The sequence below is a fragment of the Microtus oregoni genome, unplaced genomic scaffold (assembly GCF_018167655.1).
Source record: "Microtus oregoni isolate MIOR12 unplaced genomic scaffold, Mior012 000049F_ref0000343, whole genome shotgun sequence".
Lineage (NCBI taxonomy): Eukaryota > Metazoa > Chordata > Mammalia > Rodentia > Cricetidae > Microtus > Microtus oregoni.
Window position 1 is genome coordinate 9,344,156 of NW_024543223.1, and position 13,106 is coordinate 9,357,261.

Consider the following 13,106-nt stretch of genomic DNA (forward strand, 5'->3'; position numbering starts at 1 on the left):
CTGTCTCTGCTTCGTATTTGTGGTTGGAGTTGTGAGCTCTCAAATGTTACCTCTACTCCACTATAATGGACTTTAACACTGTGTAACTGTAAGCCCCCAATGAACCCTTCTTTCTATGAGTTGCCTTGGCCATGGTGTTTTAACACAGCAATAGAAAAGTAACTGATCCAATTGTCTGTTTCTGCCTTTCAACTGTGAATAAAATTACCCTTGACTCTATGTGGACATGGTGAGGCTACAACACCTGCAGCACTTAAAACTCCTGCAAGGTTGCTTTCCACATTGTCATCCTCTCTCCCCAGGGAAGGAAAAGAAAATTAAATAGGTTGCTGCACATTTACAGAGGCGAAAAGCTTCATTTTCAAGGAATAACTGTGGCAAGATTAAAAAATAAACTGCTAAAATAAAAAAGAAGCCACTTTATGTTTGTGAAATAGTTAACAACCTCTACTTCCCAAAGGGATAAAAATTAATTTCCACATGGCTTACTTCAAGCACTTTTTAAAAATGATGTCCTTATCTGCATCACTTAGAGAAGAAACAGGGAGCATCCTGCCTTTACTTTTTCACTATTTGAATATTACATGGAAACAAAATGACCTTTACTTTTCAGATAGTTGGCTCAAAAAATTGCATTTGTTGATAGCACAATAAATACAAATGTCTTTGTCTATATTTTGAATCACTCACCCACTGTTTTGTTTCTGTTGGTCATTAAATATATTGAGTGTTTTTTTTTTCCTCACAACAAACACTTCTCCAGTTCTTGACAGATACTACCCCAGAGTCCTGGTATTTATTTTAAGTCTGACAATATTCTAAGGTACCCTCTGATTTCATAGGTAAAAGACTGAGCTCCATAAATTTTAGGTGACAATGAACATCCATATAACCTATAGCATTTCTGATTCATTTGCTACAAATTAAATGTTCCTAAATCCTTTCTTCGTGTTCTATCATTTTCTAGAATGCCTAATGGAATTTAATATCTGTGGTGATATCGTGTTTGTACTCTAACAAATAAAGCTTTCCTGAAAACCAGAGGTAAGAGCTAGCCATAGTTAACCATAGATATCTGGAAATCTGTAGAGACAGACAGGAATTGATAAAGCTAGGTGGAGAAAGGAATATCATGTAGGAGGAGACAGTAGCTCAGCCCTCTTTCAGTTGAGGAGTTAGCAAGGCAAGAGTTGGCTGTGGCTTGCTCCTTTCTCTCTCTGATCATTTGGCATTTGCCCCAGTATCTGGCTCTGGGTTTTTATTATTAAGAACAATTAGAACTCGTGCAACACATAGTGTCCTCATTTGATTAACAGTTTATTACCAACGATACAGTTTGGGAACAGGCAAAGAAAGGAATGACATAGGGTCAAGAAGCTTCCATGTAATTGTTGCAAGTCCCACCCAAGGCTTTCACATCTCCATGAGCTCAGGGCCTCTCGAGATTCTATTTGCTTGGGTCAATTTTTTTATACTGTTACAGAAGTTTTGCTCAGGAGACTCCAGTTAATTAAATTGTTGAACATATAATTCAACCTTCATTGCCTGCTGTCTGTAACCTAGAAGGCCAAAGTAGTGGTAGTGGGAGGAAACTCACAACTTCTAGTGACAAGGCTGGCCCCTCTGGTAACTGTATTCTATCCTATCATTGTCCAATGCAAAGACTTTTCATTGGCACACACTAAAGAATGACCTTTTATGATTAACCAAAGGTTTTTCCTTTATTTTTCTTAATACTTAAGAAATCCAAAAGTTTAGAAACTCCTAGTCAAGAAAGAGATGAGACCAAAATATAGTATGCATTTTCTGACTATATCACAACTACCCAGAACCTTAATTCAATCTCTGTGACTATGCATATGTAGAGACGCAGTTCATTTTAAAAATAAAATTTAGATGTATTGTTGTTGGTGTTTAGGGTGTTTCAGTTATGGCTGAAGGAATGCTATATTGCCAGTTGTAAATTGCTACTGAAGGACCATTTAGATGGAAAGTATGTTAAATACTATTAAGTATATAAATGCTGGATGTACCTGTGTTCCTGGATATGCTTGTAGGCTTTAAGAGCTAGAGTCATTTCTAATTTTTGTTCAACATGCCGGCAAACTGATCCTCTGAGATGCTTAGTCCATATTTTCTAGTACCACTCAGTTTCTAAGTTCTTTTGCCAACATTTAAAACCTGGCATTTTCTTTTTTGTGCGTGTGTGTGGCTGTGTGTTTCTGAGGGGATTAACAGATAAATAAAAGATGTAAATTACAGATGAATTGTATACTTGAAGAGCAAATCAGAATTAGGTAGTCTTTAATTGTGTGGAAAATGTAAATTGCTGCTAAAGATAGAACTTCCAAATTGGGAAGCTGGAAATAGAACCTGCCATGCATTCGCGTTTGAATGCCATACATAGCTTTTAATATCCAGTGTTAAAAGTCTCAGCAACACTTTTTAGTGTTTGACAAATTGTCTAAGAAGTGTGGTAGGTCTGCCAGGCTGTGTTCTTCCATATAGCACAGTTTCCCAAGGAGCTTTCAACCTGCAATTTGTTTTAAGTGTGTCTGTTCTTTAAATGGCTCTGTGGAATCACACAGCAAAATTGCAGAAGAAGCAACATAGCAACAAGCCTGCATTCTATCGGTGTTGTGGATGGATTTATGTAAAATCACTTAATCACCATCAATATCATCAAAGGATTGGGTTGAAAAGAGTCAAATGACTGAGGTCAAAATTGCTGAAATTACATAGGAGGCACAAGGACTTATAATAACATGCATTAGTGTAATGGACTTTGATATCATGAAAGCTTAAACCTATATTAATCCCCCCTTAAAGTATGACCAATGATCCACTAAGCAGGTGTGCTGTCCATTTTATTGTTAAAGAATGTGTAGTAGGCAAATAAGCAGGTAGCCTCTCTAAATGGACCCCCATGAACAACACCTCCTATTATTTAGCCCCTTGTATGGTCCTTTCCCTTACGGAATCCCAGCTGCTAGTTTTGGAACAGCAGAATGTCACGACATGTTCGCTTCATTGTCTGTTAACTTTCTCTTTTGGAGCTCTCTAGAACAAGCCAACCACAGGTGATGTCTGCCTTTTATCCTAGTTCTGTCATGCTATGGACACACCCAAGTTGGCAAAATGGAAAGAGGAAGAAAGGGAGGGAGAGAGAGCTGGGGGAGAGGAGGGTGTTTTCTTTCGTTGCCAACATCTGATTACATGAGAGGCTCTGTGAGGTCAGATGTGTCCAGTTACTCTCCTCTAACTTCCCGGGTCTATGAGATTGGGCATTTGCCACTGAGTCAGTGTGTCTTGCTACAGAGAGGTGAATAGAAAGTAAACCAGGTCAGTCTGAAACTACCTTCACTTCCAAAACACTACTAATCAAGAAGCACAGCTTTAACTGGAAACTTCTATCTGGACTTCGCTTTAACTGGAAACTTCTATCTGGACTTCTGCTCTATATCAAGACATGGATGAGATACTAGCTTCTATAGGCAGTGTATGGAGCCACATGCCTGTATTAGGCAGGGAGTGATAAGATCAAAGATATAAAAATACAGCGCAAGGTGGTGTGGGTCTCATGTTGAAAAAAATCAGAAGGATATAAGCATGAATGCTGTCAATAATTTGTGTGAGTACTCATAAATGAAGACTTTGGTTATTATATGATGTACATATATTTATTTGGTAACAACAACAAAAACATGGATTTTGTTTGTTTTGAAGGATGATATAGAGAGCATAAGCCATTTGCATGGACTAGAAAAATTGACTCAACTTTGTATTGACATAAAAGTAAGAATGTTACTAGATACTAGCAGGTTAAAACAAGACACATCTATTAGCTCAGTGCGACTCCGGAATCCAAGCCTACCCTGGGGTAGTCTTCCCAGAAGCAAACAAGGTTATAGCCAGAACATTTTCTAATAAGTATCTTTTTCCCTGCCATTGTTGGAAAAATGAGAATTTTGCAAACACCCCTGCTGAATGTTTCTAGAAATATTCTTAGAGACTACTATTTACAACAGTCCTTTATTATATCATTTCTCAGAGTCTAGTTATGCATTGAAGGCAAAGCCAGTGATATTGATCTCTCTGTCCTTTATCTCCTACTCCCTCTATTTCTGAACTAGTCTACTTAATCACATCCCATTACTTTTGCCACATAGAGTTAAGATAATAAATTGCACATCTTTTCAAATATTACTGAGATGTGAGGGGAGGTTGCTAAACAAGAAATATACACCAATGGGGTGGGTGTCTTGGGGCCATTCTAAAATTCTTTCTAAAAGAGACTTTTGAGTGGTATTTGTCTTGAGCTCTTCAAGCTCTTTGACTTCTTTGCACTTACTTTTGTCACTGACAAAGGATCTCTCTTCTTCTTCTTTGGAATGAAGCCTGGAGATCAAGCGTGTTCTAGAGACCACCTAGGGGAGAGTTCTGGAGATCAAATGTGCTACGGACCACCAGGGGAGAGTTCTGGAGATCTAGAGATCAAGTGTACTAGAGACCACCAGGGGAGAGTTCTGGAGATCAAGTGTGCTATAGACGACCCAGGGGAGAGTTCTGAAGATCAAGTATCCTAGAGACCACCCAGTGGAGAGTTCTGGAGATTAAGTGTCCTAGAGACTATCCAAGGGAAAGTTCTGGAGCCCAAGAGACTACCAAGGCGTGAGCTATAGTTCTTTCTTACTAGACAGGAGTCTAGGCAAATGCCATCACTGTCCTCTGGTTTCCTCATGCATAAACAAGGTTAATGGCAACAAAGGCCTGTCAGTTGCTACAAAGACTGAAATATGATTTACCTAATGCTTATGGAATTATGACTTCAAAAGTGTTCAATTATCCATTATTCAAGTATTACTCAGAGACATTGTGGGAAAGGCATTATTTCTCCTACTGGAAATTCAGAGAAATAAAGGAATTTGTCCAAATTCATTTAACTATAAACAAGGCTACTATAAAGCTCTAAATTTTGACTGATGAAATGGCTTAATGTTTAAGGATGTTTGCCCCCAAGTATGAAGATTAGAGTTCATTCCCCAGAAACTACATGGTAGAAAGAGAGAGCTGACTCCCACAAATTGTCTTCTGACCTCCAAATAGGAAATGTGACATTGCATACTCACCCACACAGTAAATGGATAAGAAAATGCACAAATAAATAAATATTAAAACTTTTAAACCCAGATATTTGGGATTTAAGAAATATTCATTAGTGGATCTATAGGCAAAAGCTAGAGAATATAAGTCTAGAAAGTATGAATGTCCATGGTCGGTTTGAAAACATAATGGGTTGCCTAGGAGAATACTGAATTATCAGTTAGTTTAATATTCAAGAGGCAGAAGAGTATAGCAGGGTAGAAGGAGGCTGGACAGAAAAAGGATTTGTTTAGTTTATAAACATTTGCAACTCCAACATCAAGTATTGTACTATTTGCTGGTGATATGTTAATAAGCAAACACATAGGACTCAGCTTGGTTATTTCCCCGGGGGTTTTCGAGGACTGAATAAAACACCATATTGTTAAGTGCCTAGCAGTTCCTGGACCAAATAAAGGACTCCCAGGGGGAGGCCACACTGTGAGACTGGGATGTGATGGAGAGAATTTTCACATTAGATTGACAACTAGACAAGATTCATCATCCAAGCCGCAAACAAGTACTTTCTGTCTACCTCCTACCTTGGCAAGCACAATGCAAAGTACCACAAGGTTGACTCGAGAGGAAGGCTCAGCCCTGTACTGACCCTGAAAGGAACATTGCAAATGAATAGGATTACTGTACAGTGGGACAGAAATAAATCAAAGCAATGCAATTTTCTCTATAGGACCCGGAAATATTTTGTGAACTGGAACCTGAAGTTTTACAATGATGTAATAATGCTTTTTTTCTTTCCTGAGATGGGGTCTCCCTATGTAGCTCCTGCTGGCTTTGAACTAGTGATCCCATTGCCTCAAACTCACACATGCTGGGATTGTAGGCATGTTCCAACATTCCAAACTACATTGATGGGGTTTTGATGGTAGTCTAAAAATCCAAAAAAAAAAAGAGTTACTTGATAATAATTTCATCTGTTATAATAATTAATCCTTCTATATGATAACCAATAAGATAGACTTGTTTTCTACTCTGTATTTAACTAGAAAAATGATGTCTATAGGCTGGTCATACTAAATATTATGTAAATAGAATAAGACATGAATGCACATCTAACCATCTGAGTGTCCTAGAAGCAAAAGTTGAGCTGGGATTCATTTACTGATGATGTGGTGGCAAAAGCAATGACCACAATGACAGGAGGAGAAAAGTATGAGGAGAAACATATAGGCAATTTTTTTAGGAGTTCGGATCTAGGCTAATTTCAGGAGGAGCCATGATTAGACATTGTACTGTGAAGTCACCTGTGCAGAGGCATGGAAACTGAGCCATTCCCCATCACCCCCCAGCTCACTCTCCTCCACAACACACCAGTCAAACATTAGTGACTTGCTCCCAGCAAGAGGGGGTATAGCCATCTCTAGGTAACATGACTTTGGCTAAAACTTCAAGAATGCATTCCTGTATAGTTGTTAATAGTCTGCCTTTGTGGGAGATGGAAGATGGAGATGGATTGGAAAACAGGAATTGCCTGGGCCACTAACAGCAATGCCTATAGTCACATAGCTAGGAGGTGGATGAATGAACAAAGACAGCGAGGTTCTGCTGACCGCTTTAAATCAGTGCCTGTCTGTCTCTTAAACCCCTTAGCCTTGTTCCCCATTAAGCCATACGTGTGCACCAGCTTGATGGGCTTGCCAATTCATCTCATTGATTTTTCCCCCAAACTGAGTGAAACATTAACCCATTTTCACCAAAAAAGAAATTAAGGCTCTGAAAATTTGAGCTGAAGGTCACATGGCCCAAAATGAATCTACATCCAGGTCTCCTTAGTATAATTGCTTCTTCTTTCTTTTTACCTAACTGTAGAATTTGAGGAAAATGGAGCTCTTTTGGCCCCAGTGTGACCTGAAGATTCAAGGCTACTTCTGCCCTTTATCTCATGCTCAGTGATTTATTTTTTCCTTTTAATTTCTGTTGGTTGCAACACACCTTAAGACATCCTTCACGTGTGGTTCTATGCCAGGTGACTTTCCAGTGTCATCCTGTGTCCAACCTCATACCCTATAACTTCTGTGTTAGATGTCGTCATCTTGACAGGTGTCTGTGTATTACTTCTTCCCTTTACTCACCACGAGTTGGATGGAAATTGATTAGATTTAGGACACTATAAAAAACATGCAAATGAACTAAAAACTTTCTCTTTCATCACAGGAAAGCCCTTTAATCTCTGATCTTGAATTTCTTCTTTATGAAACTAGGGCACTATTTCTTATCTCTCAGAGTTTGCATGTAGGTTAGAAGCAATTTATTTAAGATACCAAGCACATAGTAAGTATGATGGTTATTCTTATGTAATCAATAAACCTATACAGGAGTCAAAGGCATATGGGGGGGGCTGTGAGGTGTTCAGCACCTCCATCTTGGAAACTAGCTTCAGTGGCTATAGGTGGCTGATATGTCTTGGTTGTTTAATGTGTTTAATCCAAGCTACCCACTTGTTAGACAGGACTTTTCCTGTGCTTTTCCCACCTCCTTTCCCTTCTCCATCACTACTTTCTGATTCAAGAGATGTCCTTATGTGGGATTTTCCCCTTTGGTAACATCAATGGCTTTCATTTTCTGGCTCCAGGGCAATTCCTCCACAAAGTCTTCCTACAAAAGGCCAGGGTCTTTGTGATCCTTGAATTAAGTGGCTTTGCCACACCTCTAATGCAAACTTTAGGTAATATTTTTTCTTCCTTCTAAAAAAGAATGAAGGAAAGGATTGAAAATCAGGAAAATCTCATATCTCATTCCTCATTCATTCTTTTCATGTGGGCTAGCAGATTACTTCTATGGATGTGGCTGAGTTGATGCCAAACTTATTGTCCTGTTCCATCTGTACACAACTCAAGACCCTTTCTCTTGCCTTCTTAACACTTTGGTTCTTATTAAAACCCCATACAGTCAATGACTATTATTTCCTCTGGATTTTCTTTTTATTCTTTTAAAGAATTAACACCACACTTGCTACATAATAGAACTAAGAAAAAGGTCATTCTAATAAATAGAATGACCTTTGTGCCCACATCTCTAAGCAACAGACATGATGGACACTGGCCTATTCTACCCCTCATGTCTCTTCTCCTGAGAATAGAAAGAACAAGGGAGCCTGAGCTCAGATGCCTATCATAGTTTTTCCTAAACTAATCAATTTCCAGGCTACTAACTGATAGTCACATATCAACAGGATTTTAACACTGCGTGATTCCTGAAGGAGGGAATATGGATGCTATTCTTACTCTGGAATAACAAAGAAGGTGTGAATCCAACCCCATAGGTGATGCTTGACTCCACAGATCTCAGCTGCCTCTCTGGAACTCTCAGGTGACTGTGACCTGGCTGGAGCAGGAACCTACAACTCCCATCAGGATACTGTCTTTGTTAATAGGATTGGCATGCAATACAGTTACGAGGAACCAAATACCATTTGACTCCTGCCTCACTGCATTTTGCTCTGACAGGAATGGCCATGGGTCCATTGCATCATCCTCTGAAGGCTTGAATGATACCTGGAGCAAAGTAGGAAGTGATGTTTCCTTGCTCCTTAGAATGTACTGATAACCCACTGGGGCCCTGGTATCTTCCCTGGTGGTATGCAGGAATATGATTCCCCAAGTCAATATTTTGTGCCCCAGCAAAGCAATTAAAAGAATTTACATTTACTAATATCTTACAGTGTGTTACCTCACGTCATCAGCTATGCTAGTTCTAACAGCTGAAACTTAGCCCTGGTACCAGTTCCAACTTTCTGCATTCCTAACCAGCACCCCTGTATGTAGCAGACCAGGCTCCAATCATAGCATCTCCACCCAGGCATCTTCTTGGGCACTAGGGATTCCTACTAGTGTCTCCTTTCATTCACAACATCGCCGGGCAGCTTTGGAAACTTAATTTAACCTTTGTGGGTGCTCTCATTCTTCAGGTTAAATGGCATAAAATCCCAAGGATACGCTGCAGAGGGAAGCGCCCTGCATATCACAAAGTCTATAGAGATCGGCTATAAATACTCTTTCTGAGGAGGCAATGGTTGAATGACAACCCTAATGGGTCCCGAAGAGGAGAGCATCCTCTGTGCTGATAGAGCCTAGTCAGGAATGGGGTGTGGGCCAGACAACGGTCGGGTCAGGTTGGGACCACTAGCACACCCAACGTGACTCATTTCCCTCAGAAGAGAAATATTTTGTTTCCCCCTTTCTCTTCCTTTAGCTCAAACACTGCTCTTAGGGCGGAAGACTTTTGGCACCAGGAAAGACATGTCAGGTCAAGTCAGAAAAACATTTCCTCTGAGTTTGAGCTATGTCTTTAGAGTTCAGAAAGAGCCGGGTAGAAGTAAATAAATGAGAACCAGGTTGCTCCTGCATTGGCTACAACTGGGCTCAGAACCTGACAGTGTGACTGACCTTCAGCAAGTCCCCCGGGCTTGTGGGCTTATTCTCTAGTCTTTGAACTTGCCAGAATAACCCCTTCATCTTGAGTTTGCTTGGAGGAAGTTTCAGAGAGCATTAGATAGAGAATACAATCAATAGCGCCTATTGGTGTTTCATTCCTTCCGAACAGACTGTCAGGAAATGGTTTCATACTGGTGGTGAGTATGCCCTCCTACTGTAATGACCACATGCGACTTTCTTACGGAAAGGGTCTACTTTGTTTAATTTAAAGGCTGATTGACAGGTATGCACAAGAAGCGCACGGCAATCCAGAGGCTTAGAACCGGCTGTTGTGAGCAGCTTCTGCTAAAAGGCTGTTCTGGGGAGAAGCGAAACTCTTACTGAAGTGCGCAGATGCACAGGCTTTCTGCTGTGACTTTTCCATGGCTTAACTTCAGCCCTTGGGAGTTTCAATTTTCTTTCCTACCCAGGTCTTTAAAGTTGGAACTGAATTTGAAGCATACATGTTTATATGTCTTTAAGTATAAAATAGAAGATCATAGGTGCATACTGATCTCCCAGGAAACAAATGCCAGGCAGAGTGAGCAGAGGCTACCCCTTACTCTGCTTCTCCTGCAAGCTACAGAATGGACAGACACACACCAAGAGACTTTGCCTGTTTCCTTCTCTCTATTAAGTAGATATTCAGAAACCAATGTCTCCAAAAGGCAAAGTTTATAGCCTTTCATCTTGAAATCCAAGGGTGTTATCTTGCTTATTATTAGGGGTTTCACCCATTGCTGAGATCAGAGGTATACATAGATATCCTCCGAGACGAAATTGGATCTTAGGGAATTTCTTTGCAGTTATCAACTGTGTTTCTGTCCTCAGTACCATCTTATGCACTTGAAACTCATATGAGCTAAATCTACATGCAAGCTGCAGAGGTTAGATCCATATAAAGGCTGCAGGGGTTTGACCCATATGCAGGCTACAGAGGCTAGGCCCACATGCAGGCTACAGGGGTTAGACCAACATGAGGGCCGCAGGTGTTAGACCCATATGCAGGCTGACCTGAGAATGGATATAGCTGTCACTTCCAAAAATAAGAGACTCTCCGTGAAGAGGAAATTTAAAGTGCAAGTAGAAACTTGATCTGATGACCACAGCGAGACATTAAAAATTAAAAGAACAAATTCAGAACGCAGAGAAATCTATACTACAAATAAAAAAATTTAAACAGAAAAAGAATATAGATTTGACAAGAAGGGTGCAAACAGACAGCTATTTGGATTGGAGGCAAGTTAATTATATTAAAAAAAAAAAGACGTCTTCAGAATTTTTTTTCAGTGCAATAGTTAAGTTCCTTCATATTATAGAGACATATACACAATGTTAACAACCATGTAAAACAATACAAAACACCCTCCATTTAACAAGTAGAAAAATATAACTACTATATATGGCAACTGTGAATCTAATACTGTACAGAAGTCCTTTGTGGGTTTTACAAATAAATTATAGCTTAAACGCCTTTTTAAAATTCTTTCCCCACCCCGCCCTCAGATGTACACCAGAAGTTACAACAGGGAAAGTCCCGAGCCTAACTGATGGCAAATCAATGCCAGTCGAATGTCCTTCCCACGAGCTCGAAGAATTTCTTATTTGGCTCATGAAAATATTCGTGCAGTTTATCGAGCAATTTGGGATCCACTTGGGGGTGCGCCCGACCTTTGGACTCGTGTAAGCAGCGGTCCTTGCCGCTGTCCCTCAGGCAGTAGAAGCCCTTGGTTTTGTTAAAGTAGAAGTTCGAGGCGTTGATCTGCGGCGACAGCTTCAGGAACCTTTCGACCTTCTGGATCTCAGGGAAAGGGTCTCTGATGAGGCGGTCACCATCCACAATGTGGATGTGGCCCAGTGGGAAGAAACGCAGCCAATTCAGCATGTGTGCATGGTACAGGCTGCGGTTGAGAGCCTTGTAGTCTAAGTTGAGCCGGCCGTCCCTCACCAGGAGGTCTTCGATGGGCGGGTAGGGCTTGTGCTTCTGAAGGTGGTTGTACAACACCTGGGTGTAGTCAGACAGCACGCGCTCCGAAGGGTCCCTCAGGATGAGCAGCAGGCGGATGGCGGGGTTCATGCTATGGATTCTCTCAGGCACTTTGGGCGATGTGAAGTAGGCGGGTGTCTTCTCCACGGTGAGCTGGTTCGGGGAGGAGAAGGGCATCTGGGTTAGGTACCAGCCCAGGCCTTGACTGTAATGCTCCTCCCAGTCAAAGAAATGGACCTCATTCTCAGCCGCCGCCACATCCGGATGCAGGCTGAGCATCTCCAACAATGCTCGGGTGCCACCCTTGCGCACCCCAATGATGATGGTCTGTGGTAGCTGCTGTGTGGAACCATTGGCCGCTGCACCTTCTTGGATGTCCTCCTGGAGGGTACCCACCTTCCGCAGAAGCTCCTGCTGTCTGGGCCCAGGACCGGGAACTGCCGGATGGGAAGGCACAAGCTGGGGCTGGGCCACCAGCAGCACCGCGCCCAGGAGCAGCAAGGTCATGCTGTACACCTTGGGAACTTCACTGAGCCACAGACCCCTGGATCATGAAGTGGCGATAGGGATGCTTCCTGATTACTGAAACATGAGTGTCTCCAGGTGCCAGTTACTAGGGAGGAAAGGAAGAAGCTATTAACTCCAAGCAAACATGGAAATAATCCAACGAACATCTATAGTCGTGAGCCCTGCCCTCATCTCTCCCAAACTCTGCCTTTATTCTATAAAGTAGGAGTGGCAGACATCTTCTGTACCGGGCTAGAGAGTAAATATTTTAAGATTTGTGGGACATACGGTTTCCATGGCAACTCCAATTCCAACTGCTTTTATATATCTGAAGAAGGCAGAGACAATAGACAGAGCGGGCGTGTGGCTGTGTTTCAATAAAACTTTGTTTATGGACACAAAAGTTTGAGTGCCAAATAATTCTCAAGTGGTTCAATTTAAAATTTATATCAGTTGTAAGCATGTGTGTTTGTGTGTTTACAGGTCTTTGCACATGAGTGTAGGCGGCAGCAGAGGCAAAAGCCTACGGTTCCCTCCAGGTTGGAGTTATAGGCAATTGTGAGCACTTGTGTCAGGAAGTGAACTTGGGTCCTTTGCAAGAGCTTTCATGTGCTCTCAGCCGCAGGGCTGTCTTTCTGAGTCTCTTCAATATTAATTGTTATTCTTGAAATAATCCTTATGTTTAGCGGGACAGTTGTACAAAAAGGGGATTTCCCTATTAGCCATAGTTTATAAATTCCTGGTACAAAGAAAAGGACTAGGAGCATCCTTTAGACTCTAGAAAGTATCTAAGAAATATCTTCTTCATGTCAGCCTCTGGCAGAGATGCAGGTGCTAGAGACACAGGTGGGCTTCTGCACCCCATATCTCCCACCAGGGGTTTCTATTTCAGTGGGGTAGATATGTCTTTGAGGAGGAGGAAATGAATATTCTAATGCTGTACCCATCATCAGATTTTGGCTGCTGCCTCATCCTGGGTACTATGCTACAAGAGCTTTGGGTTTAACCAAAGGTGTCCAGACAGATATGACAATATGCTG

At 41.3% G+C, this 13,106-nt stretch overlaps 1 protein-coding gene across 4 annotated transcripts in view; it reads right to left on the reverse strand.

The window, feature by feature from the left end:
- Positions 1 to 1,307: 1,307 nt before the first annotated feature.
- Positions 1,308 to 13,106, reverse strand: part of Hs3st1 (heparan sulfate-glucosamine 3-sulfotransferase 1) — a 39,263-nt gene continuing 27,464 nt past the window's right edge. For all 4 annotated transcript variants that reach the window (XM_041636353.1, XM_041636354.1, XM_041636355.1 and 1 more), the window contains one exon: positions 1,308 to 12,172. In XM_041636353.1, the coding sequence (XP_041492287.1) occupies positions 11,131 to 12,066 (936 nt within the window). In that variant the 5' untranslated portion in view covers positions 12,067 to 12,172 and the 3' untranslated portion in view covers positions 1,308 to 11,130. The remainder of the gene's footprint in view (positions 12,173 to 13,106) is intronic.